The following is a 27,752-nucleotide window of genomic DNA, read 5'->3' on the forward strand; positions in this document are numbered from 1 at the left end:
TGGCGGCTCCCATGAATGTGATGAAATGTGTGTTACCACGTTTATGATCAAATCGGTTTACGCTTATAACAGCATCGACTAGCAAGCTATGGATGGGAAAAGCAGCACCAAAAAAAAAGGAAAAACGGCTAAAACACGTCGTGAAACTGCGGTAAAGGAATATTCAATATTTTATTCTTTCAATAATAATATTTGTATTGTTTTCGGGGCAGATAATTATCAATCATTGAATGACAAGTGTCATGTAGCATGGATTGTTTGGATGTGTTACTGTGATGGAAATAAACACTGTCTGTCCGTTGTGTTACCAATTTAAAATTAAACGTCGTACAGGAACGAGTCATTATGCTGACGCCAATATTTTCCAACAACAGTGGGGCTCAATGGTTCTTGTACGAACATGTTCACGTGTCCAATTTTTCAAACCTCCCGCCCTTTATAACCCTTATCGTCGGTGCAGTTGTTATGATAGTGGAGTGGATGTGTTCACTTTGATACAAATATATTGATACTTTATTAATTATTCACATTCATAGACATTTTTGCACCTATTTACCATGTTTAAAGGCACTATATCATACCACACTTCTCTAAAAATAAATGATGCATTTCTCTCAATAATACTAACTATCAGCCCTCAGCCCATGCTAGTCCCATTACAATTCACTAATTCAATTATTTAAACTATATCCCTTCATCATTTTTGGCCTGACCTCATTTCGCCTACACCCTTATCAAAACAAGTTTAGGGATGACTGTACATCACGTAAATGCTGTCATACCTTTAGAAAATTAGGCTCTTCCAGTAATGAGGTATACTTCCACTAATGAAAATAAACTCTTGAGTTGATGATTTATACTTTAATAAGGTCATGTTTTCAACAAGTTAAAATACCAATATCATCACCATGATCAGTAACACAAGTCAATCACATACATCATCATCATCAGCAGTGATACATAATTCAGTCACAGAACAATTAATGTAATGTCACCAAGTGTCCAACTGCATCTAGAAACTGCATCAGAGTTTGTCGTCCAGTTGCAAGATGTAGCTTTAGTCTCTCAATTCAGGGATCTCTGTCCCTGTCAATACGTGCACAGCATTTCACAGCACCACCAACTCCTGTCTGTCGTCTAAACCGCTTATCTGCTGTCTCAATCTTCTTGATTTCTTTTATGAACTGGTAAATGTTGGGATGTGACCGCGACATTCTCCTTTTTGGTCCATTGTGAAACCCATCCAGCTGGTTGTTGGAGCGAGGTCCAGTGTTCTCGTGCTGGTTCCAGATATTACAGGGAAATCTGGCGTCGTCTTCTACCCAGGTACTTGTTACATGGTAATTGAATGTAGAAATCTGTTGACCATCTCGACCTTGCTCCATATCTTCAACCCAAGCATCTTGGACTTGATCCAGTGGCAAAGCTGCAGCTCGTCGGACGTGGCTCTGTACTGCAGGATTGTTCATGTGCTCTCTCAGTCTCACAAGACCCCTGTCAGCAGCAACTTGACGCCACAAAGCTGAATGGGCATAGTGGAATAAACAGTCCCGAACTGTCTGTCTGGATCACATCTGGGGAGAGTTCTACACCAGTCCTTTTTTGCTAGAACTGAATATTTGCTAATATTTTTAAGAGAGTGTTTTTACTTTGAACTAGTTTGTTGTTTATCTAAGTCAGATGTGCAAAATAGAATATATCCAAGCCATGTAGTAGTGAACATATGACATTTTGCCAAGATCCTTTACAGCACTGTCATTAGGCTAAAACTAAGCAGTATCCCTCTTTTGTTTTACATAAAATAACTAAAATGTGTCAGCCTAAGCAATTGCATGTTTGTTATCTATATTCCTTGATATTCACGCAAAATATTCATGAATAAATATGCATATTCATTACTATATATTCGTAAAACATATCACATTCACCTCAATCTGGATTCATTGCAGCCCAACAGTACACACATAGAAGAACTTTATCATTACCATAAACAATCTGTATCGTTTTTATAAGCAATATGTCTCTATGTAATGATATGTTCGATACCATATCAATATAATATATCCAATCCATGTTACTGTCCGAGCATATCACCAATGATCCAGCTATGTCTCGCCACTTTAAGACCCTTGGAACGGTTGGCATGGTTACTGCATCCCTTCATTGTCCCATAGAAAAGTGTGCCAATATATGCTGTTGGATATATATTACCCATGAAGTTCTGGGTTGGAATTGAGATTCAGTAGCTCATGCTTGTCGTAAGAGGCGACTAACTGGATCGGGTGGTCAGGCTCGCTGACTTGGTTGACACTTGTCATTGTATCCAAATTGCATAGATTGATGCTTATGTTGTTATCCCCCTCAACGCGTTTTGCGGGGGGGTCCGTCTGTCCGTCCGTCCGTCCGTGCACATTTGTCTTTTCCAGAGCAGAACTTTAAAACTGTTTAATATTTCTTCACCAAACTTGGCACATAGATAGATCTGGTGGTGTACTGGTGCCTTTTGGTAGTTTTGGAATTCTGAATAAAACATTTTTGGCGTTTCCATGGCAAAAAGTTCGACTTAGCCTGAAATTGGTGGTAGTGCACTTTTCCGGAGCAGAACTCTAAAACCGTTAACTATTTCTTCACCAAGCTTGGCACATAGATAGATCTGGTGGTGTACTGGTGCCTTTTGGTAGTTTTGAAATTCTGAATAAAATATTTTTGGCTTTTCCGTGGCAACAAGTTGACTAACCTGAAATTGGTGATAGTGCACTTTTCCGGAGCTAAATTCTAAAACCGTTCACTATTTCTTCACCAAACTTGACACATAGATTAGTCTAGTGATGTACTGGTTCCTTTTTGGTAGTTTTGGAATTGGTGATAGTGCTCCTTTCTGAAGCAGAACTTTAAAAACCTTTCAATACTCTCCTTCCACTTTTCTATAATACACACCTAAATATTTGACATAATCATACCTCGTAGACATAATCATGAAGAGTATTTTGCCATTGCGGGGGATATTGATGACTTTGTCTTCTTGTTGATCACTGGATTGTCTGGTCCAGACTCGATTATTTACAAACCCCTGCCTTGATATTGCTGGAATATTGCTAAAAGCGGCATAAAACCGTACTCACTCGCTCAGTCACTGCTTGTTGCTTGAGTGAGATCCTGAACATCTGTATATTTTATCACAGCTCATCTTGTCTATAATATTGGTGTTCTCTATTCAGGTTCAGGGCACAAACGATCACAGCATTGTCAGCAAGTGTTCAATGGCAGGCGCGGGTTATTTTCAAGATGATTTTCTCAAATTCTTTGTGGCCAAGACATCAAGGAGAGCTCCACTAATTCACAGGTAATGAAGAAGTGTTTTTCCGCAACATAATGGTCATAACCTACGAATACAAACTGTACTGTATTTGGCAAACATACTATTTACTCAGTTTCCGATTCCCAACACTAGTTAGAATTGGTTTCCTGCAAACCATCCTTCTTGTAAAAGTGAACTGACAGGATTTGGTGGTCAAACTAGCTGACATGGTTGACACATGTCGTCATATCCCAGCTGCTTAGATAGATGCTCATGATGTCAGTCACTGAATTGTCTGGTCCAGACATGATTAGTTATAGACTGTTGTCATATAACAACAAACAGTAGAAGAATACAAGATAGACAGATATGCTATCCTAGAAGCAACCTTTACTAAGGTTAACCTTAACTTTCATTCTTTAACATTGCTCTAAGGTTAAGAGGCGACTAATGCCAGTAATGGGATCGGATGGTCAGACTAGCTGACTTGGTTGATAAATGTCATTGTAACCCAATTGCATAGATCATGATGTTGATCACTGGATTGTCTGGTCCAGACTCGATTATTTGCAGACTGCCACCATATGCATGATGTAGCTGGAATATTGCTGAGTGTGGTGTTAAACAACAAAGAAATATATCCCATCCCAGAAATATATTTACAAGTGTAACAGATTGTAATTCTCTATGTCTAGGGGCTACTACATTCGCGCGAAGACTGTGAGTGTTATTGTAAATGAATTCCTTCAGCGTCATGGCTCAAAACCCAAACAGGTAAGTTCAAGGATTTGTTGTTACAATTACCGTCAAACCCGATTGTCTTGCACTGTGATGTGTTGAATCCCTGGTTGTGTCAAACTCACCTTCTTGCTCACAATGAAACCTGTTTCTGGTGTCCCCACCGTGATATTGCTGGAATGTTGTTAAAAGTGTGTATATGTGAGTGTTATTGTACAAGAATTTCTTCAGTGTCGTTTCCTAAAACCTAAACAGGTATTACTGATAGCCTTCAACATTAGACTGACACACTGGGCCTCTCAAACTCAATTCATAGTCGAAACAGTTATAAATATATCACAACTCGCTTTAATATGTCAAACTAAAAACAATTGAAAAATACAACATATACTTTTTTTAGTTATCATGATTATTGATAATTAAGGGTGTAATGTAATTGTAATTGGTAGATAGATGAACATGATCAAGAATGAAGGAAATGGATGTTTAAAGGTCACATGCAACCAAAAAAACAAACATAATTAAAACACAATTGTCACTTATTCATGACATATCATATACATTGCTGATGATGAAAAAACAAATAAATAAAATTATAAGCGTACAATTGCAAATCAAAAGTGAAATATTTTGTTCTTGGGTTTACTTCCCTCGAAACGAAGCACCCGGGATACCCAACCCAATCAGAGCGGGTAGGCGTGCACTTAAGTGTAACAAAGGCCTTCATTGGCTGGTTCATTTGCCGATACACTCTTTGTGTGTGTATAGAGATGTTGGGTTTTGTAAATTCTTGCTCATTTTTTGTGTATAATATTTTGCAATCAACAGACACCTGCCTGTCTGTGTAATTACATAATGTGACAGAGTCAGAACTTGGATGCACGAGCCATAAATCAATGCATTTTGTTTATGTTGTATAGCCTGATAGGTGTTAAGTTCAAATTGTATGTGTTCAGTGATCGAAGTTGTGTATTGCATATTGTCATTTTCACTGCGCTTGCTCAGTGCAGCACAGCTGTTGAAACCACTTTTCACCCCAGCGGGAATGAATTTAGTGAATCGTTTGAACTCTGATTTCCCAGCTTTTTTTTCATCGTGTTATTTTCCAACTTTATAAGTTGAATTTGCATTTTTGATCATTTGTTACTGTAAGTCCATACCGAAAAGTATCAGAATCTGCCAAGTTGTGTTTTACGTTGCATGTGACCTTTAATACGTTTACAATATTACAGCATTCACTTCATAAATCTTTTCAGCTGTGACATATGCCTGTGTTGAATTTTCAGATTGTCTCCCTTGGATCCGGGTTCGATTCTGCATATTTCCGAATGAAATCAGCTGGACAACTACAAAATGCAATGTATATCGAGGTATTGTATACATATGTTGCTGACTTGATGACTTGTCATATGTGACACAAAACACAGAAACACACTAAGTGTTTTTGCTAGTGTTACCAATCCTTGATGAATATAGTGTTATCCATCCTTAATAATTGTAGTGTTATCCATTCTTAGTAATTGTAATGTTATGCATCCTTCCGTCATCATCTTTATTTCCTCCATTAGGAGATTATTGTGAAGATATTTACAAATTTGGACAGTAGATGGACATTTACATGTTTTCAAAAAGAGATGTTAGTAATTAAGGAGTGGGTTTGATTAGGAATTGCAAACATATTGGAACATGTATGATAGCCTTATGATAGCCATGTTATTCATACCTGATGTTGATAGTGTTTATCTGTGATTGGGGATTACAATAGTATCCCCCTGATTGACCTCAATGACTATTGTATTATCCATCCTTGATAATTATAGTGTTATCAAATGTAGGTGATAATAGTGTTATTATTCATATTGCCCTTTGCTTCAGATTGACTTCCCAGAGGTTGTGAAACGAAAGAATGCGATTATCAAAAACACCAGTGAACTGAGTGACTTGCTTGGTGAAGAGCTGACTCTCGAGGCAACATCTCCACATATAGGTAAGTGCTGATGTACTTCTGTTCCCCTCCTCAATAATTATATGGTGCAAACTCGGATTACAAAGTGCTAATTCTACTTTCACCAACTCCTGCTCCACAAAGGAACACGGAGCTGTTGATTATTAAAGAAAATACCAAATGATCAAAACATCCCCCTACGCAAACACCTAACCACCAACCTACCCATCACTGCCACACCCACACAGTTTCTCCTGGAAACAATTACATACCACAAATCGTTTCATACGCATCCACAGGGGTGGAAATAACCCATTGCCCGACGTCCGAGTCCAGTGTTTTTTTCTGTCGGGCAAGCAAATTTGTATATCACACTGTACCGGTGTCCAGTTGACTTTCCAATGTTCATTATGTTGTTTATTTAAAAAATCAACAAGAAAACAGACGGTATAGTGGAAAAATTATCAGGGCAAGTGATTTTACATGTGCCACTGTACCGGAGTACACTAGCAATTTTAAAGTTATTTCTACCCCTGATCCAACCATGGACATCACTCACCTACTGGATCAGGTGGAGAGGCATGATCATTAGTCACTCTCTCTCACTCTTTCACTGACTCACTCTTTCTCTCACTTGGGACGGTGAGGTAGCTTGGTTAAAGCATTTGCTCATCAAGCCAAAGGCCTGGGTTCGATTCCCCACATGGGTACAATGTGTGAAGCCCATTTCTGGTGTCCCCCGCTGTGATATTGCTGGAATATTGCTACAAGCGACATAAGACTAAACTCACTCAGTTTCTCTCACTTGTTCACTGACAAACCTACACACACTCAAGAACCCACCTGCTCACTCACTCACTCACTCACTCAATCTTTCAGAGATCAATCGTCATGACTACAAGATGCTCGGGGTCGACCTAACCCAGCTGAACACCCTTGAAGCAGCTCTGCGTTTGTGTCAGGTGGACTTCGATGCCCCGACTCTTCTGCTGTCTGAAGTCGTCCTCACATACATGACCCGTCGATGGTAAGCTTGCTTCACAGGATTATAATCAGGATCGATAGCCTTATATGATGCACAGCTTAAATACTGAATTGTAGACTGAATGTGACATTTCTATAAAAAGAAACAGTAATGTTTTGCTATTTGATTAAAATGCCCATAACTGAAAAGGCTGTATTGGAGTAAGAGTATGGGATGATCATATTACACATACAATGTTGGAAGAGTATTGCTGCGAGCACTATTTACACATTCACCCGTTCACTAGCCAGGAGTACAGATGGCAAAGTCACCGAAGGCCTTGCAATTTGCTATGTAGAGTTATGTCCCTTAGATGTACCAGACACCTATGATCATTGATTCAAACACCAGATTCACAATCATGTTCATGTGATTCACCACATTCACATCAAGCAGACATGTTGTGATATTTGCAATACATTTCAAAGCAACACTAAGCCAAACTCATTTGCCGTCCATCTTGATGTTTCAGTGCCTCTGCTGTTGTGAAGTGGGCAGCCGAGACGTTTTCAGACGGTGCCTTCCTAATTTATGAACAGGTGAGCTAAGACCGATACATAACACAACTTATGGTCAGGGAAATTGGAGCAAAGGATTGGGCCCAAATTGTTTAGAAATGGTTTTGACAATCATAAAGAAATTCATATTCTTATTCTTATTCTTCTTCCTACTACTTCTTCCTCCTCCTCCTTTCTTCATCTTCTTCCTCCTACCTTCTCTTCATTTTTAATCCTTCATCTCCTTCCTTCATCTCATTCCTCCTCTCCTCTTCCTTCTTTTCCTTCCACTTCTTCCTCATTCTTCCTCCTTATTTTCTTCTTCCTTCATCTCCTTCCTCCTTTTCCTTTGAAGGTTGGTACATCCCCTTCTCCCTCCTTACTACATCTCATTCCTCTTGCTCTTCTCTTCCTTCCTTTCCAATTCTTCTCATTCTTCCTCCTTCATTTCCAGCTTCATTCTTCTTCCTCCTTCTTCCTTCTTTTCCTCTTCTTCCATCTCCTTCTCTTCATTCTTCACATGAATATGTGATCAATACGTACCAGACACCTTCAAAATATTATTTCCCGTCTCTTCTTCTCATTCCTCATTTTTCATCCTCCTTCCTTCCTCCTCCTTCCTTCATTTCCTGACCGCCTCCGTGGTGTAGTGGTCCGGAGAGCCGAAGGTCGCGGGATCGATCCCCGACCGCGTCATACCAAAAAGACGTTAAAATATAGTACTTGTTGGTCCCTGCCTGGCGCTCGGCATTAATGGGTACAACAAGGACTGGTCGGCTCGGAGTCAGCATAATGTGTCTGAGTGGGGTATTCATGCTTCACTGCGGCATGGTATCTCAGTGGGCTAGCACTATAAAACCAGCTTAAGTGTGGGGTTAGTACAAGCAGCCGCATATACACATACACATGCATGCACATCGTCATATGAGTGAAATATTCTCAAGCACGACGTAAAACCCAATTTCACCTCACCTCACCTCCTTCATTTCCTTCCTCTTCCTCATTTTCTTCCTCATATTCCTTCTTCTCTTTCTTCTCCTTCCTCCTTCATATCCTTCTCTTGACATGAATGTGTGATCAGTATGTACAGACATGTAAATAGAGATGTATTCAAAATATTATGGACATATTTGTGGGTTTCTTTTCAGAACTAACTGTGTACACTTTTCAATCAATCTTATGAACATGATAAAGATCAGATATTTTCCAACAATACGATACCTCACAGGATGAAGATTTTATAACACCTCCATAGATAAGAAATGGCCAACTTTAGGATCAGCTTATCAGCACTCTCATTCAAAGCAAAACATTCAGATATATATTCATGACTTCTTTATTTTTGTTACGTTGGTGTTTTCTAAAGCATAGTCTTTTGTTGGCAGGTATTGTGAATTAAAAATGATGTGTGTTAAATAATTATTTCTGGTGTGTTACAGATTAACCCCAACGATCCATTTGGTTTGTTCATGTGAGTATTGATTGCCAGTAACTACGTTCACTAGAATCCACCATTGCTGGTTCTGTCTTCAGTGAAAGTCCCCTTGTCAGTGCGATCAGTTGAATATGACATTAGTTGAATATGACATTAGTTGAATATGACATTAGTTGAATATGACATTAGTTGAATATGAACAGGGAATATCAAGTTGGGAAATTTACTTTTCAAGTTCAGGAATGTTTGCTGACTTGGAACTGAGTATCGGCATCGGAGCCGTTTAGGATAAGTCTGTGAAAATTACAAGGACTCCTGTGTTATCAGCATGACTTTGTGTTAAAACAGGCAAAAGCACTACAAAGTGATTGGGTCTCCACTGAAGTGTATCAACGCCTTCCCTACCCTGCAGTCACAGGTGGACAGGTTTGTGTCACTGGTACGTTGATGAGGCCGTCATGTTTATTGTTTATGTTTCCCAACACCTTGTTCATCTTTAGAGAGATAGTCGATGAAAGTATAAACTTGGAAACTACTTTGTGTTGAGACTTAAAATTTGTAGAATTATTATTTTCAATTTTTCAGCTGTAAATGTTTTTCAAGTGTAGTGTTAGCGGGATAACAGATCTGCAGATAAAATAATGTGAAAATAAAAATATCATTTAGTTATTTTCGCTGATATTTTTACATTATCGCCAATTCTAATGGTATGAATGTAGAACCAAACATATGATTATAAAAACATCTGAAAAGAGGATTCATTGCAACACACAAAATTACAAGGCATGGCATGATTTTGGTATGGCATAACTGGTTGCACAGTCCTATTTGTAGGAAAACATTGTGAGTTCAACTGAGATATTTTGGTTGGCTTTAATAGTTGAAAACACAAAAGATGGAGACAGAACCTGACAATCTGAAATTCCAGATGTTTGTGTCCGTTCTTTGAGTATCTTTACGATAAAGGTCGGAGCTGCTGCTCCATGAAATGGGAAATCATTCAATCATTTTGTATGACGGGGTCGGTGGGGTAGTCCAGTGGTTAAAACGTTTGCTCGTCATGTCGAAGACATGGGTTCGCTTCCCCACATGGATACAATGTGTGAAGCCCATTTCTGGTGTCCCCCGCCGTGATATTGCTGGAATATTGATAAAAGCGTGTAAAACTCGACTCACTCACTTTGTAGGACAGGGTCCTGTTAAACAGTTTGCCAAGAAATTGCCATAGAAATATAGTATTACCAGAAATTATTGAGAATTTTAGGAATATGTTTAATTGGATTTCTAGTGTAAACAATCTTGACCAGCTATCAAGTGCTTGGTTTCATTCAAGAGAGACAACTCCGTTAATCCTTTTTCATTAGTTTGTGAAGAGTTATCCCCCTTTGTTTACTTGCTAGCAGACGACATTTTCAGTGATCCTCAGTATGGATGATTTAGAGAAGAGGAAGTTGATATTAGAGTATTATAACAAGGACATCAGATCAGCTAAAGTGATTTCAAGTAGAACAGGCATCCCTTTGTCCACTGTTTATCGTATTTTGAAAAATATTGCAAATTGATATGGCATTGAGCACCAGGGAGGCCCAGAAAATTGACTGTCGGTGACAGGAGGCGGCTTGGTATTCTTGTTTCTAAAAACAAACAAAGGAGTTTAGAAAACTTAAGGCTGGATATGATTGATAGAGGAACTGTGGCTGTCTGTAAGGAGACAATTAGAACTGAGCTGCATGCAATGGGTTGGCAGAAAAGTCGAGCAATTCCATCACTGATCATGAAACGTGAACAAAAGGAGCGAAGGTTGAACTGGTGCTTACAGCATAGAAATGTTAACTGTGACAATGTGATTTTCTCAGATGAAAGTTGTGTGTGGCTGTTTCCTAATACACTGAACTTCTGGACCAAACAAACTGAAAAACCTTTGTATCAGCGCTCAGTTTACAGTTCGTAATGTAACTTGTGGGGTGGCATATCTGTGTTAGGGGGTAAGGTCCCTCTGTGTATTTGAAGGGAATATGTACAGTGAGCAGTACAAAGATATTCTCGAGGGATATTTACTTCCATCTGCTCATGTGTTGTATGGAAATTTTGGATTTTCCAGCAGGACAACGACCCAAAACATCGTTCAAAGCATTCACAGGCCTGGTTTCGGACCCAAATATGACATTATTAAATTGGCCAAGCTATAACCCTGACCTAAATCCAATAGAAAATGTTTGCGGACTTATGAAGGAACGTGTCAATAAGAAAAATCTGACAAATATTGCTGAAATTAAAGAAGAGTTGGTCGATATTGGGACAGCATCGACCACGCCTTTCTAACTTCTTTGATCAGTAGTATGCCCCGCCGCATTGAAGCCTGCATTGCTGCCCATGGTGACTTGACAAAATACTAACTGTTCACCTGTCTTTGAATCTGGAGTTATGTTCTGCTAATATTCACATTGAATACGTGAGAAATGAGTGAAAACATACAAAAAAATACAATCTTTAAATTCTCAATAATTTCTGGTTGTACTGTATCTTCATGCTTTTCAAAAGGACGGGCACTTTGGAGTGGTGTCCCTTTCATCTCTCACTCTCAGAAATCAACTCACTGATAACTGTGGTATATATAGGGCTGGAACTGGTGTGAGGCGTATGACATGAACCAATTCTACAAGGACCTAGTGGGTCAGAAAGAGAAGGTCTACATCAACAGCCTGGAGCCATTCGATGAGTACGAAGAGATGCACCTCAAGTGTTCCCATTACTTTGTGCTATGTGCCTACTCCACACCCCGAGTTGGTCTGCTTCAGGAAAACAGAATCATGCAAGGTAGGGCCAGTAGTCATAGCAACCACTGGGAGGGGAGTTGTGTGTAGTAACAGTAGTCATGGCAACCATTGGAAGGGGTGTTGCGTGTAGTGACAGTAGTCATTGCAACCACTGGAAGGGGTGTTGTGTGTAGAGACAGTAGTCATGGTAACCACTGGGAGGGGTGTTGTGTGTAGTGACAGTAGTCATTGTAACCACTGGGAGGGGTGTTGTGTGTATTGACAGTAGTCATGGTAACCACTGGAAGGGGTGTTGTGTGTAGTGACAGTAATCATGGCAACCACTGGAAGGGGTGTTGTGTGTAGAGGCAGTAGCCATAGCAACCACTGGAAGGGGTGTTATATGTAGAGGCAGTAGTCATAGCAACCATTGGCAAGGGAATCAGGCAGAGTAGGGATGGTAGAAAATGGGTACCCGGTGGGATGAGTCATGTGACTATTAACCTTCTAGTACCAAGTGTGGGTTATCCAAAGTAATAATTCAGCACTTCTGAGCTGTGCTACAGTCGAAATAAGCACTGTACAACTGAATAATAATAATAATAATAAAAATAGTTAGTAGTAGTAGTAGTTGTCCTTATTCCCTGTGTCATCAGTTATGATGTATCTTGTATAAGCGTGATTGTGATTTATTTGTAGTTTCAGCTGATGATTCATATTCCAAATCAAAACCAGAAAATGTTCCTGAGTTAGTGAAAGTTCTCCCGCCTAAAGAAGACTCTAACGCAGAAACCAGTTCCATCAAGCGATTCAGCCACACCAGCTCCAGAGTGGACGAGCACTTCATTGCCACAGTTGGAGGATTTGGAGAACAAGATGGCCGCCACCAGCGAATCTCTGAAGTCAAGATGACAAACGTGGAAACACTGAATGGCTATTCCATAAAGACAAACAATGAGACTCTTGAAAGTAAGTGTGAAGGGGTGTAAACGTGGAACAAATTACAGAGATTCTTCCCAGGTGCATTGCAGGAATTATGTTGGTTTAAGCCTGACATTTGATAACAAGTTATGATCGATCGAAAAAATATTAAAGCTTTTATCTGCAATTTCACAATTGGCCATAGTTTCATGTATTGAAACAAAAATCCCGAAATAAATAAATGATGACGTAGCCTGTAAAGATTACTAAAGAATTCACGAAGTATAGTTTGATGAGAGTAAAGTTTGTCATGCGGACTACGGTTATTTTTACTGTAAAAAGTGTGAATGAATTCAAGGAAATCGCTATGATACAGTTACAAATGTAAATCGGGGTGTTCCTCTTTTGCCAGTCGGGCAAGTTTTCTATTTAGGGATTAAGAGGATCACCAGACCATGTTAATTATCAAGACAATGGTGGGGGAGGGTGGGGGTGACGGAGGGGTCAGCAGGTTCAGAGTCCATAATCGTCGCTCGACTAGAAGGATAGCAACATCTCCAATGTGTTGTGTCACACTTGCTAGTCTTAATTCGAAACTTATATCCCTGATACACTAAACTACTACCACCTCACCCTTTTGGAACAAACTGAACATTTACCAAAGCATTTAACATCATGGGATAAAGTGAAGACTTGCCATAACATGGCACCTAATATACCTTACAGTAAAACAACATTGTTAATTATTGCTGTTGTTGTTATTTGCTTTATGTAACGTCGAAGACAGACAGACAGATTTTTTATTTAAGTCTCACCTCATTACATATCAATATTGAATACAATATTGTATATACATTAATAAAATATACAAGTAAAATATATCGAGCCACCCACCATGGGGTTATGAGAGACTTCATTGCAGATAAAAAAAGGCATAGGCCCAGAAAACGTTCACAAATAAGTTTTTAAAAGTATGGTTAAAAGATTAAAACATTAAACCTTTTATACAATATGTAAAACGGTGAAGGCCATGTGGGATTAGTTAAACAAACGAACCCAGTCGACCATGCCTCATAATCCTCTTGCACCTTAAATAAACAGCTCCCCCGACTGGCAACAGAGGATACCACCCGTAAATCTGTTCACAACTGGAATCAGAGTTTAAACATCATAAGTTACAGATGTAAATTACATCATGCAAGTCTTCAGAAGCATATTACATTGTTTCCACTAATATATGATCTTCACGATACAGTATCTCTTCATCATGTAATGTCATTGTAGTGTTACTCAATGTATCTTCTAAGCCATATGTGAATACAGTGTTTGACTGAACTGCCCTTTGTAAAAGAGCTGATTAGTAAATTATAAGCCTGTCAAAGAATGAATTTTTTCCTTATCCTGACTCATGCTCTTTTTGCTTGTCTTCTTCTTCTTGCGAACATAGTGGAACACTTGTATCTCCCTAATTGAAGCTCCCTTCAATTTAAAATCACTAATTAGTATTCACCACGAGTTACCTCCTTTCCACAAGCGGGGAGCGAGCCACCTCTACCCATGTGCCTCACTCTCTCCTTCTTAGCCCAGTGAGCTGGGCGTGAGGCGCCTGTGTCTCCGACACACTATATCCTTTGAAATATATTTAGTTAGTTACCTCGTATAGACATCTATAGAGGTTTAGCTAGTATCCTTCAGCGATTATATATTGATATTTAGTCGTTTTCTACAGTTTATTCACGGGGCCCGTGTTTGTTTCAGTGGATTCGTTGATGAAAATTCTGTACTATTGCAGATTCGTTTTTATGCTGCTGCTGATCCGCCTTTAATATGATGTCTGCGGCCATGTGTTTATTATATTCACATTGCAGTTCGCGGTACTAATTTATCAATTCTACCTTTTTATTAATATTTACTTTGCGTTTGGCGCTGCAGCAGATAGGTCGGCGTATGCAGACTCTAGTATGACTGATACACGGAACCCCTCGCCAGTCTACTGCTGTTGGCCGACTCCCCTCCCGTGTGGTGTTCGCTAGAGTGGTGGAGAGGTGTGGGGCGTAGTCCGCCATCTCAAAAGCATCCTGCTTCCCCAGACATCCCATCGTCGCGGCAGAAGACTAGAGGGTTTTCTACCACATCTCAACAGCGAGACCGTTCCCATCGCGGTTTGGGCCTGTTTGATGATCAGCCGGTCATCATACCAGATGTACATCAAAGATTGACCCGATGTCGGCTCAGATCAGCATGCAGCCTGATGTACCAACGCAGATATCGCGATGATGCGTCCTGAGGGTCCCATCATTACCAACACTCAGCGCCAGGCGTCGCACCCAGGGCAGCGTCGACCTCTGAGGAAAATCAGCGAAGTCTACTAGGACTTTCTCAGCGAGATTGTTCCAGCCGATGACCTGGACCTCTCGATGATCAGCTGATCATCATCCCGGCGTCGCCACAAGAAGCGACCGGTGACAGCTACAGCGACATCAGCAGAGATCACCATGCAGCCTGATGCCTCTACACTGATGTCGGACGATTTTCGGTGGACCCCTCCATTAACACGCCAGATAAAGCACCGGCGACCTGCGTCGCCAGACCATCCAGAAGACATGATCGCGACAAATTATGAACATCATGGAGGACCACTATATCTCGCGGTAGCAGGGTCGAGCAACCGAAGAAGGCCAACGTGAACAACACCCCAGAGGCACCCCGTCAGCGTAGCAGCCAGGGCGATGTCACCTTCGCGAAGGAAGTCCGCGGACCACCTTGGCGAAGGACCTAGATGTACAGCCTTGGCGAAGGCCTTGGCGGAAGCGGAAAGGACCTAGATGTACAGCCTTGGCGAAGCGGAAAGAACCTAGATGTACAGCCTTAGAAGGACTTAGCGAAGGCAGGATCGATCATCACCTTATGCGGTTTCATCCCTAGATGTGGACTCGGACCATCAGACATCCGCGGAAGCCTTGCGAAGGTCATATCGTCGTTCCCGGACGGGGCGCAGAGGAAGCCAGCGAAGGCATCTTGCGAGACACCTGAATCAGATCATCATCATCTAGAAGGACATCGAGGGACTATACAAGAGCTTGGCGAAACTATCAGCGTTCCCCTCACAAGTCTCGAGAAGATCAACCCATAGACAAGTTGATCATCGATATCAAATATAAGAACTACAATGCGTATATTGGTTCTGTTGAATCCATGGCCGAGGCGTATGTTAAGCTGGCCTAAATAGATCTAGAGCGATCAATTAGACACTTATCACCAGACTTAAGTAACCACGACTTCTGAATATGATAAGATGATCCATCTGCGGCCCTACTTAGGCAAGCAGCCGCCCGATCCACATCCTGTTAAACACAGAGGCTGTTCCGCGAAGCAAGCTCATATATATATTTATATATATATATATATACTAATCGGGCTTTGACTTCGACACCTTCGCGATGGTCGCGAAGGCTAAAGTAACTCAAGTCTACTTCACCCAGAAGATCTAGAAGGGATACTTGAGAACTTGAAGTCTCAGCGTTCACCGAGGAAGTCTCCTCCAAGGTTTCCATATACTAGCCACTTTCGTCATATATAGCTACTTTCGTCAGTCCGTTCAAGGCGTCGCATAAGTTGATTATCAACTGTATGCCAGATGCCGTCTATAAGCCTCTGCGAAGATAATTGCTCAGGCTATTTACAACACAGAGCGTCGCTGTATTATTAGTCAGCGACATTTCATAGATCTTCACAGAAATCAACTATTCATTATAAATTGCTAATATACAATCCCGGACGGCGATCACGATTATCTACATGCGTGACCATTCGCATATCTGCGAACAATTCAATATCGAGAAATTGAACAGCAGCCTTGTTACAGCGAGTATAACTCTTAATCGTCAAAGTTTCTGAGAAGAAATATGTACAACAAGTTCAGCGTTAATTCTACAATTATGGCGATACATTCATGTATACAGTCTACAAGCTCACAACTTGCAAGTTGTTTATACCCTTATATATAAGGAAGTGAATTATATTCAAAACTGAAATTACTTTCCGACAACCAGGAAAATAACCTACCCAGCATAAAATTACAGGCGAGATATTTGGCGGAGGTTTTAGCGCGATTACCATTAACCCTCGAAACCGTGGTCACTTTCGGATAACCGGGAAGCTACGGTGAAGACCGGCGTTTATGCTAATATCAGCGGCGACAAGAATTTATTCAAGGTGGGTTTTCCGCTACACGGTGACATCACAGCGCGGGTATTATACAGAATCAAAATGCCTTGTTCTGATTGGACGCGAGGGACAACGACCTACACAGAGGTCGATCTCAATTCACAGTTCAAGACTTACGTCACAAGTGACAACTATATATCAGTGAGCGAGCAAGCCTCATTACAGTCCAGTTAACCTGAACATTCATGATTAGACTGCCTTTCTTCAAGTTAGAGACCTCCCTGTCAAGTTAAGGCGAGGGATGCGGCAGTCAAGCGATTTTACATAAAGTTCAGCGAGGACAGACACACCTGGTTGTGCACCTACATCGTCAAAGGACTTAGCGAATTACCTGAGGCGAAGATACAAGTGGATCTAAATCCACAGCGTTTCCAGACTACAGCTGAATTTCATCAAGCGACTAACACAACTAGATGGTTAGTAAACCTACTAAACTTCTGTTTGGAGAATAAAGCGGAAATTTCAGCCCAACCTGGGGATATGAATATAGTGCTCCAACACCTCACAAGTGAGGTTTATGAACAACGCCTGGATGACATACTTGGACCCCATGATCACGATGATTCTATCAAGTTGGCCAGCAAGAGCACTGTAAATTTATCTCCACCAAACCAAACAGGAGGAAAAATGCAACAGATTATTTCCTCTATCATCAACTTCGCAGAGTGAAGTCTCATGTACTATATCTCCATTTGGATCAGAACTGTCATACTACGTGCATATCGCGGATGGACCTATTCCGACCCTCCATGAGCTTAATACTCATGATATTATAAGCTAACTTCTACAATTGTTCTACACAAATGTGATTGAAATAATGGAGGGTTATTTCTGGAAATCCGATATGGTGGTTGCAAACCATTATCTGAGAGATATCACCACGAGGGCGTCTCAGGTATACACCAATTCGATCCCATGGTCCTCGCACAACAGCTGACAGTTCCTCGGAGAAGATAAGTCAATCTAACAGATTTTTACTTATCTTATAACAATACTAAATAGCTTCATGCTATGTATAATTTACTTAAGTTCCTTTTATCATCACAGTACTATGATTATTACATCATACAATATATAAGTTAACAACTCTACAGAGTTTGTTATTATATATATTTACCTTAAGTTATTCATATCTTAAGAGTAATACTATGGTTACATGATAAATGCATTAGCTAACAAACTCTACAGAGTTTTGGCTATTTTATACATAGCTTAAGTTAATTAAGCTAACAAACTCTCTGGGAGTTTTACTATTATATAGGTAACTTAAGCTAATTATACCTTAAGCATAGTACTATACTCATATTATTAAAATATATTGGCTAACAAACTCTAAGGAGTTTTGCTATTATATAGGTAGCTTAAGCTTATTCATATCTTAAGCTTAGTACTATGTTTATATCATATAAGTAGATTAGCTAACAAACTCTAAAGAGTTTTTTTGCTATTTGGCTTAAGTATCATCATATTTCTAAGCAATATGGTTATATTATAACATGTATTAGCTAACAAACTCTACAGAGTTTTAGCTATTATATATGTAACTTAAGCTTATTCATATCTTAAAGCAGTACTATGTTTATATCATATAGGTATATTAGCTATCAAAACTCTAAAGAGGGTTTTGCTATTATATATTTAAACTTAAGTTTCATCATATTTTAAGCTTTATGGTTACATTATAACATGTATTAGCTAACAAACTCTCTGGAGTTCTTGCTATTATATATGTAGCTTAAGTTTTCCTTCATAAGCTCAATACTAGGTTTATATCATAGCTAACAAACTCTAAAGGGTTGTTTTAAGCTATTATACAATTAGCTTAAGTTTCATCATATCTTAAGCAGTATGTTTACATTATAAAGGTATTAGCTAACAAAACTTCGGCGGGTTTTTTGTTATTATATATATATAGCTTAAGTTTCATCATAACTTAAGCTCAGTACTATGTTTTTAACATAAAAGTATATTAGTTAATAAACTCTAAGGAGTTTATTTTGCTATATACTTTTAGCTTAAGAATCTAATCTTATCTTAAGCTTAGTACTATGGTTACACTATAAACATATTAGCTAATAAACTCTACAGAGTTTTTGGCTATTATATATGTAGCTTAAGTTAATAATATCTTAAGCACAATACTATACTCATATTGTAAAATATATTAGCTAACAAACTCTCTGGGTTTTGCTATTATATATGTAGCTTAAGTTCATTATATCTTAAGCACACTACTATACTCATATTGTAAAATATATTAGCTAACAAACTCTCACGGGTTTTGCTATTATATATGTAGCTTAAGTTAATTATATCTTAAGCACACTACTATACTCATATTGTAAAAATATATTAGCTAACAAAACCCTACAGAGTTTTGCTATATATATGTAGCTTAAGTTAATTATATCTTAAGCTCAGTACTATACTAATATTATAAATATATATTAGCTAACAAACTCTACAGAGTTTGGCTATTATATATGTAGCTTAAGTTAATTATAGCTTAAGCACAGTACTATACTCATATTATAAAAATATATTAGCTAACAAACTCTACAGAGTTTGGCTATTATATATGTAGCTTAAGTTAATTATAGCTTAAGCACAGTACTATACTCATATTATAAAAATATATTAGCTAACAAACTCTACAGAGTTTTGCTATTATATATATATGTAGCTAAAAGCTTATTCATATCTTAAGCTCAGCATTATATCTATATCATATAAGTATATTAACTAACAAACTCTAAAGAGTTTGCTATTATATAATTAGCTTAAGTTTAATCATATCTTAAGCTTAGTACTATGTTATATCTTAAAGTATTTTAGCTAACAAACTCTAAGGAGTTTATACTAGCATATTAACAAGCTTAAGTCTATTAGTCTTAAGCATTGTATTAATGTTATATATACTTTATCATAATAAGTACATGGTAATAACCTTTTATATGGCAGCTGATAAGTTAGCAGCAGGAATTCATCAGTTCAGTGCCTTTATGAAGTTCCCATAGGGTTATTACAATCATCACAGTTCAAATCACTAATTATTAAAAATCCAAAGTATTAGATATTCCCACCTCCGTTCCGTTAGGATGCTACAAACAAAAGAGCATGAGTCAGGATAAGGAAAAATATGTAATTTTTGGAGTAAAATTGATATTTTATACTTATCCTGACTCATGAGGTCAGCCCTCCCATCCTCCCCAAATAACACTTTGGATTTCCCTGTAAATTCAAATGTTGGGCTCAGTATATGAGGAGAGAGTGAGGCACATGGGTAGAGGTGGCCCTCGTTCAGCTTGTGGAAAGGAGGTAACTTCGTGGTGAATACTAATTAGTGATTTTAAATTGAAGGGAGCTTCAATTAGGGAGATACAAGTGTTCCACTATGTTATGCAAGAAGAAGACAAGCAAAAGAGCATGAGTCAGGATAAGTATAAAATATCAATTTTACTCCAAAATTACATTTTTTCCCTGATGGATTAATCGGTAGCCTAGTGGTTAAAACGTCCGCTCGTCATGCCGAAGACCCGAGTTCGACTCCCCACATGGGCACAATGTGTAAAACCCACTTATGGTGTCCCCCTCCGTGATATTCCTGGAATATTGCTAAAAGCGGTGTAAAACCATACTCACTCAGTGATGGATTAATCTTTCTTGTTTGTCCTTGCAGTGGCTCGAATGCATCACAGCTTGGATGTTTTGGAAGACGGAACTCTGGTATTGTTTGGTGGCCGAATCTCTCCCTACCGTCTGTGCTCACAGCTTATTAAGCTCAAACTGACCGCAACGAAGAAGGATTCAAATTCAAGTTTGAATGAAACTGAAACGGGTGTTGTGTCAAATGCACAAACTGATTTAGTCAACAAATTAGCTACCTGTGATATTGATACTGGAAACATTTGTTCAAAAGCAAATATACAGAAAGCTAGCTGTGATACTTCTGGTGGCGCATGTGTTACAGAGGATACAGATTTGCAGCCACCAGCTGTACCTCATAACATGGACCACAAGTCTGATGTAAATAGTGACAATGAACCACAGTGTTTGAAAGAAGAGGACAAAATGTCTATAAGCGATTCTGTCCATCATAAAAAGAGTAAAAAGGGTGCGAGAATCCAATAAAGAAGGGGGGGCATCCAATAAAGAAGGGGGGTAACTCTAAAAATGTTAACTCAGAAGTGGAGAAGGGAGATAACTCATGTAGGGACTGGAGTTTTGACATGGAGTCCAGTGTTCTGGAACAGAAGGGAGATGTGCCATGCCTGAGATGGAGACATGCCACAACAAGAGTCACTATCAAAGGTATGTTACATTGTAGTTGATTGTATATTCAGGGACTGGCATTGTCTCAAGGAAATCACTATGTCACCTTAGTTCAACTGTTCACAAGCCAATACTTTCTCAAGCCGCTTTTCCAGCCAGATTTAATTATTTTGAGATCGATTTGAAATGGCTTATATATGTTTGGTTGTTTAACGTCGCACTCAGCAGTATTCCACTGTATGGCGGGGGTCTGTAAGTAATTGAGTCTGGACCAGTCAATCCAGTGATCAACATCATGAGCATTGATCAACCCAGGTGGGATATGGTGACATGTCTCAACCAAGTCAGAGAGCCTGACCATTAGTCGCCTCTTGCGACAAGCATGGGTTGCTGAAGACCAATTCTAGCCAAGATATTTAGGGGTCTAACTGCTTAATAGCTAACTGTAAATATAAAACACAAACAAGAACTGCACAAATTGCTGATTTGTTGTTAAATATTCAACTGAAACCTTCTGGTAACTTTTACAGGTGAAGAGATGGTGCTGTTGTATGGAGGCCGGAACTCCACAGACGCTGCCCTCCAAGACTGCTACTTGTTGAATCCGAAGACAGGAGTCTGGAAACAGGTATTGTGTTGTCCTTCCCAGAACTTGCCAAAATGGTCATCAAACAAATGAAGCCCCTGGCAGGTTGAAGATGTGTTGGTGAAAGAGCATGTACACCCAGGCGTAACAAAGAAATGTTGTGGTTCCTATTTCCCGACCGACCCTTGAATTCTAGTGCTGGCCCTATTTTTTTAAGCTGTATGAATAAAATAAGCTTTCAGATACCATTGAATTTTCCCGGTACCGATCGACATCGGTCATTCTGATAGAGAAAGTCAACATGATGTCCACAAGCTTGTTTGAATGATCAGTTACACATTGATAAATGTGTTATTAGTTTGTACTTTACTTTTTTATTAAAAAAATTAAAAAAGGAATAATGCTACCTACCTACCCTAAATTTTAAAGAGGTGTAATCCGTATTTTTTTTATTTGGCCCCATGGTAACATCCAACAGCTGTAGTAGGAAGGTATTTGGGATGATCCATAACTTGCTTCCACAAAAATGACATTTTAAGAGTGAGATGAAGTGAAATTTCTGACCATTGTGGTGTTATGAGATACTTTGACATCAGAACTGTGAACATCCACGTAAGAATTGGTCTTCAGTAACCCATGCTTGTCGTTAGAGGTAACTAACGGGATCGGGTGGTCAGGCTCGCTGGCTTGGTTGATGCATGTTATAGACCAAGTGTGCAGATTTATGCTCATTTCAGTCACTGGATTGTCTGGTCCAGACTTGCTGAATGTGGCGTTAAACAACAGGCAAACTACTGTGTCGTCACAATCCAGTGTGTTTGTCGTAAGAGGCGATTAACGGGATTGAGTGGTCAGGCTCTCTGACTTGGTTGACACATGTCATCGGTTCTCAATTGCGCAGATCGATGCTCATGCTGTTGATCACTGGATTGTCTGGTCCAGACTCGATTATTTACAGACCGCAGCCATATAGCAGGAATATTACCGAGTGCGGCGTAAAACTAAACTCACTCACTCAGTCACTCAAATCCAGTGACATCACTAATATCTTTGCCACTGAAGCTGTTCAACTGTACCTGGCCATTACTGTAAACAAAGTGAACAATTAATTTTGTCAGTGAATAGAAATCTCACCCTGATGTGTCTCATGTAAACTGTATGAAAACACACATGGCTAAGATTCTCAATGTGTTACATTTCAGGTGGACCTTGAAGGGGAGAACCCTGGGTGTCGTCAGTCCCACACCCTCACATCCTGGGGGGACAAGATGATCCTGTACGGGGGACTGAATGAGTTCCTCCTCCCCCACAATACAGTGTACTGTCTGGACCTACCCACCCTCACATGGAAGAGAATCTCGGTCACTGGCGCCCTCCAGCCGAGGTACAGCTATGTATATCATTGTTTCAAATGTTTAAGTGGCTTTGAGATTTAGGTCAGTTTTTGGAATTAGGACTTCTTTTCTCATTGGTTTTGGTCCGAACATAAGAGTTCTTAATTTCTCTTTCTTGTTTCATTTATCATCAAAATTATAGCACAGACTTTCATTTTCAATGCTAAATATTTTTAGATTACTTTCATTAACAAAATCATTTTTTGTCTGTCATCAGTGAAAAACACATGCCAGCAATACTGGTTGTTCAACTTAATATACAAGTTTGAATGTTTGGCGATCTGTAAGCAAATCAATCAAAATATTTCAGAACTAAAAGGGTTTTCTTCTAACTAAAAAATAAACTGTAAGTCATTCCATTGTATTATATTACCTAACAAAGCAAGTTTTCTTCATTCCTGTTCCCATAAACAGAAAATATATTAACAGAATTAAGCAATGGGCACTAACGGATACCATCTGTTGATTGGCTCATGACAGAATGGACGGGGCTTGTAATGCATAGTTTCCCTGAATGAGGATTTTGTAGTGTTGCCTGTCGTTGTTTGTGTGTTGATGATTGAATAAACCTGTTAAGTTCTGTTGACAAGTTTATTCTTAATAGTAGATTTACATATCTTTCAGCATTTACACAAACATGTTTGTGGCAATTTTTAATATCCTTTTCTAGGTATTCGCACACATGTCATGTGACAGACAACATGTTGGTGGTGATTGGTGGAGTCAATCTATCCCATGGTACACCTGGAGTGGCTCTCCTCGATCTCCACACAGGGAAGTGTGTGGAGTATGACCTGCCAGTGAGTTTACACACATAGATCAGCTACTTTATGTTTCAGTTGTGTATGGTTGACTGTTCGCTTGACATGCTTGATGTGATGATCTTGGCCTCACCAACTCCTCACAGACAGTGGTGGCATGTGGTCCCTTGAACACAGTCAGTCAGTGAGTGAGTGAGTGAGTATGGTTTTACGCCACTCTTAGCAATATGGCCACAATATCATGGCGGGGGACACCAGAAATGCAACTTCAGTTGCTGAGTGTGTCAGGTTTCTCACTGTTTTTAAAGGTCTCCCCGCAATATCACAGCAAGGGACACCAGAAATGACCTTCACACATTGTACCCATGTAGGGAATCAAACCTGAGTCTGCAGCGTGATGAGCAAAAGCTTTGTCCACTAGGCTACTCCACCTCCCGTTAGTGGCTGAGAGTAGGTGGATGTAGGATGGTGTTTGGCAGCTAGAACAGTTGTTAGAGTCACAGTGCTGGCCCACATGGAAACCCATGTCATTTTTTCTGAGTCAAACATTTTTGTTCAGAAACTATGTCTCTGTTCACAAAGTGTTGAACTGGAAGGATTAGGTTGTATTGTGACAATATATCAATTAGGTCATCAGAATGAAATGAGAGTAACAATGCAGTGTTTTGGGCATGCTGAAAGGTGTGGAGTCAGCAGGTTATGCGTATAATTATTATTTTGAGATAGTAGAACTTTGTTAATCTGTGTGTTTTGTTCCTGTATGAATCATCTAGTCTAGAAGTGGACATGTTTAGTTTAGGGACCTCTTGACCAAAGCGACTTTAAAATTTGAAAGTTAAAAACTTATTTGAGTGAACATTATTCTTACTAACATCAGGGATACTCTACAACAGGGATAGGTCACTCGCTGGCTTTCTTTACCATTTGTACTAATTAGGGTGTGCCTCGTCATGCTCCAGCGCACACAGTCACTTGGTTCGTTCCCAGCGCAACTTCGGCTGCGTTTAACAGTACTTCAGCCAGTGTATTGTATCAGTCGGAATTTTACAATGAATGAATGAATGAATTAAGAGCAAGAATTATATGTGAATGAATGAAAGAAATAAAGAAAAAGAACACAAAAAAAAGAACATATGTGAATGAATGAAAGAATAAATGATACACCACGGCCATCCCTCCCCAAACATGTTAAAGAACACAAAACTATCGCTAGAACACATGTGTTAACATCAGCTGTCCTTTTAAAAAAAATCTACTTTGAGACATTTTTTTACATTAGTAACTAATTCAGATATGTTATACTATGATCAACAAGAAAGAAAGAAGTTTTAGAACTATAACACTCAAGCATCACAAGCATCAATGGCGTATGTCATATTTTTCACACACCTCAAATACACCCCAACAAAAAAAAATTAAATTATAAAACTATCACTATTACTTGCAAAAACCTTTCCCCTGATGGTATATTCTCCTCATAAAAATTAAAGGTGTATGTGAAAGATGTTTTAGAACATATAACTAGAAACACTCAAACAATGCCCTGTAGTATTTCAATGGCAGATCGGCGATATGTCATATTTTTCACACACCTCAAATACACCCTAACAAAAAAAAATTAAATTATAAAACTATCACTATTACTTGCAAAAACCTTTCCCCTGATGGTATATTCTCCTCATAAAAATTAAAGGTGTATGTGAAAGATGTTTTAGAACATATAACTAGAAACACTCAAACAACGCCCTGTAGTATTTCAATGGCAGATCGGCGATATGTCATATTTTTCACACACCTCAAATACACCCTAACAAAAAAAATTAGTTATAAAACTATCACTATTACTTGCAAACACCTTTGAACTAAAGGTACATTTCCCTTCTAAAAATTAAACGAATATGTGAAAGAAGTCTTTAGCGATCGAATTTAGTCTTTCTTCGCTGTGTACTGAGAATTGAAGCCAGTGAGCTACAACAAGCCGACTTGAAACTTTACTACAAATCTACTGTACTAATACTGACACTAATAACAATTATTTGACTTAAAATGAAGTGACAGAATAGGTAACTTATCTTCTACATGTAGGTTTTCAGTTGTCACAACACTCAGCGTATGTAATCAGCTGTTGAAAATAAACCGGGCTCGATCTTAAAAAACTACGCTGCCGCCATATTGGCTACACTGGTCACGTGACGAGCCGAGGCCTAGCTTAGGGGTTTTCCGAGGAGTGACCACTCCCCCTTATAGAGTCTCCCTGCTAACATGCAGCACAAAGCTATGCTAGAGCCACGGTTGGTTGGTTGTTTAATGCTACACTCAGCTATATGACAGCGGTCTGTAAATAATCGCGTATGGACCAATCCAGTGATAAACATCATGAGCATTGTTCTACATAATTGGGATACGATGATATGTCTCAACCAAGTCAGCGAACCTGACCACCTGATCCTGTTACTCGCCTCTTACGACAAGCATAGGTTACTGAAGATCAATTCTAACCCGAGAGCTAAGGAATTAATTACTTACAATAGTCATGCTGAGATTGCCTTGTGCAACCGTAACCAGCTCAAAGAATCAATTACAGTGGATGCCCTCTTAACCGGCATTTGTTTGCCGGTATAGAGGGCATGCAAGCTTAGAGGACTTTTCCCATTTCAACCTGAGAATGATATTCCGTGTGCGACAGAATTTTCTTGTCAAGAGTTAATTCCAATCTAGCTCACTTGACTGGTCTAGCCAACTTGACACAGTATTTAAGCAACTGACAAATTGTGACATGACAATTAATTTATAATAAAAGTGTCACTCACCAAGTTACCTCACCTACTTAGGCCTAATCCTTATCCTTACTCCTTATACCAGGCAACATCAATGAGCTTAATACCGATGGTAATCCACTGTGTTGTTAATACACGTTCAGTCAACCAGCCAATCAATAGGAGAGCCGGATATCAGATGCTGGTTTAGAGAGCGTTAATTACTGTACAAACAGTCAATTGGGGGTCTTTGTTATGCCAAAATACGGAATAGACTGACGCCGGATTAGAGGGCGTGTAAATGATCATAAATTAACTAGCTTCTGCCAGGACCAAATTCTAGTGCCGATATTGAGAGCATGCCGGATTGGAGGGCTGCCGGTTTTGAGAGATTCCACTTTACTGCATTAATGATTTGTTGTAATTACAATGCAAATAAAGTATTTCCAAAGCTACCCTATTCTGTAAGGGTCTTCTATGATGTTCCGGTTATGACTGAGTTTTTCTCCTGTATATTTGTGACTGTGTGGTAGGTATTTAGTACAGTAACTACGCTAACTGTTTCAGAGTGCTGAGAAGGACAACCTGAAAATGTTCCACAAGCATTCCAGTGTCAGTATAGCTGATGGGCAGTTTCTCATCATCGGAGGCGGGGGAAACTGTTTCTCTTTTGGTTCACATCTCAACGCCTCGCCGTTTCTCCTGGATATAAGTCTGTGCCTGCAACACTTCGTGCAGAATGCCTGAACAGAAGTGCCACAGTGGAAACTGACACAACATTAATTTCCGGTGGCCATTAGCAGAATGTTACACATGACAAAGGAATGAGGGTCTTGATGGGGGTGGGGTGGGGGGTGTCACAGTTCAGTAGTCTGTAAAATTTGGAATCTTTGTCGGTTGCACCTCATTTGGCTTGTTTTGCAAATACCAAACACAAACTTGGTTTTGTTGTTTCATCAGATCCATTTATATGTAAAATGTGCAACTTTTTAGCTCAACTTAAGTAAACAGTAAAGTTTTAAATTGCACTGAACAATTTTTATTGACCTTTATACATAAATATTTGACTCTAAACATTTGACTCATTTAACGTTTACAATAGATTTTGTTAACAGTATACCCCATCATGACCCTCAGGAATG

General features: G+C 39.3%; 1 protein-coding gene across 1 annotated transcript; it reads left to right on the top strand.

Moving 5' to 3' along the window:
• LOC124278232 (tRNA wybutosine-synthesizing protein 4-like) lies at window positions 1–27,496 on the top strand. The gene is given in 17 exon segments (XM_046713954.1): window positions 1–151; window positions 3,219–3,343; window positions 3,994–4,072; window positions 5,323–5,406; window positions 5,912–6,023; window positions 6,861–7,008; window positions 7,478–7,544; window positions 8,942–8,973; window positions 9,286–9,376; window positions 11,556–11,754; window positions 12,393–12,662; window positions 20,521–20,969; window positions 20,972–21,152; window positions 21,644–21,741; window positions 22,902–23,083; window positions 23,764–23,893; window positions 27,178–27,496. Coding segments are annotated over 17 exon segments (2,490 nt in total). The 5' UTR covers window positions 1–88; the 3' UTR covers window positions 27,358–27,496.
• Window positions 27,497–27,752: the final 256 nt, after the last annotated feature.

The sequence above is a fragment of the Haliotis rubra genome, unplaced genomic scaffold (assembly GCF_003918875.1).
Source record: "Haliotis rubra isolate DU_JTF1 unplaced genomic scaffold, ASM391887v1 Scf233, whole genome shotgun sequence".
In the NCBI taxonomy this organism is placed as follows: Eukaryota; Metazoa; Mollusca; class Gastropoda; order Lepetellida; family Haliotidae; genus Haliotis; species Haliotis rubra.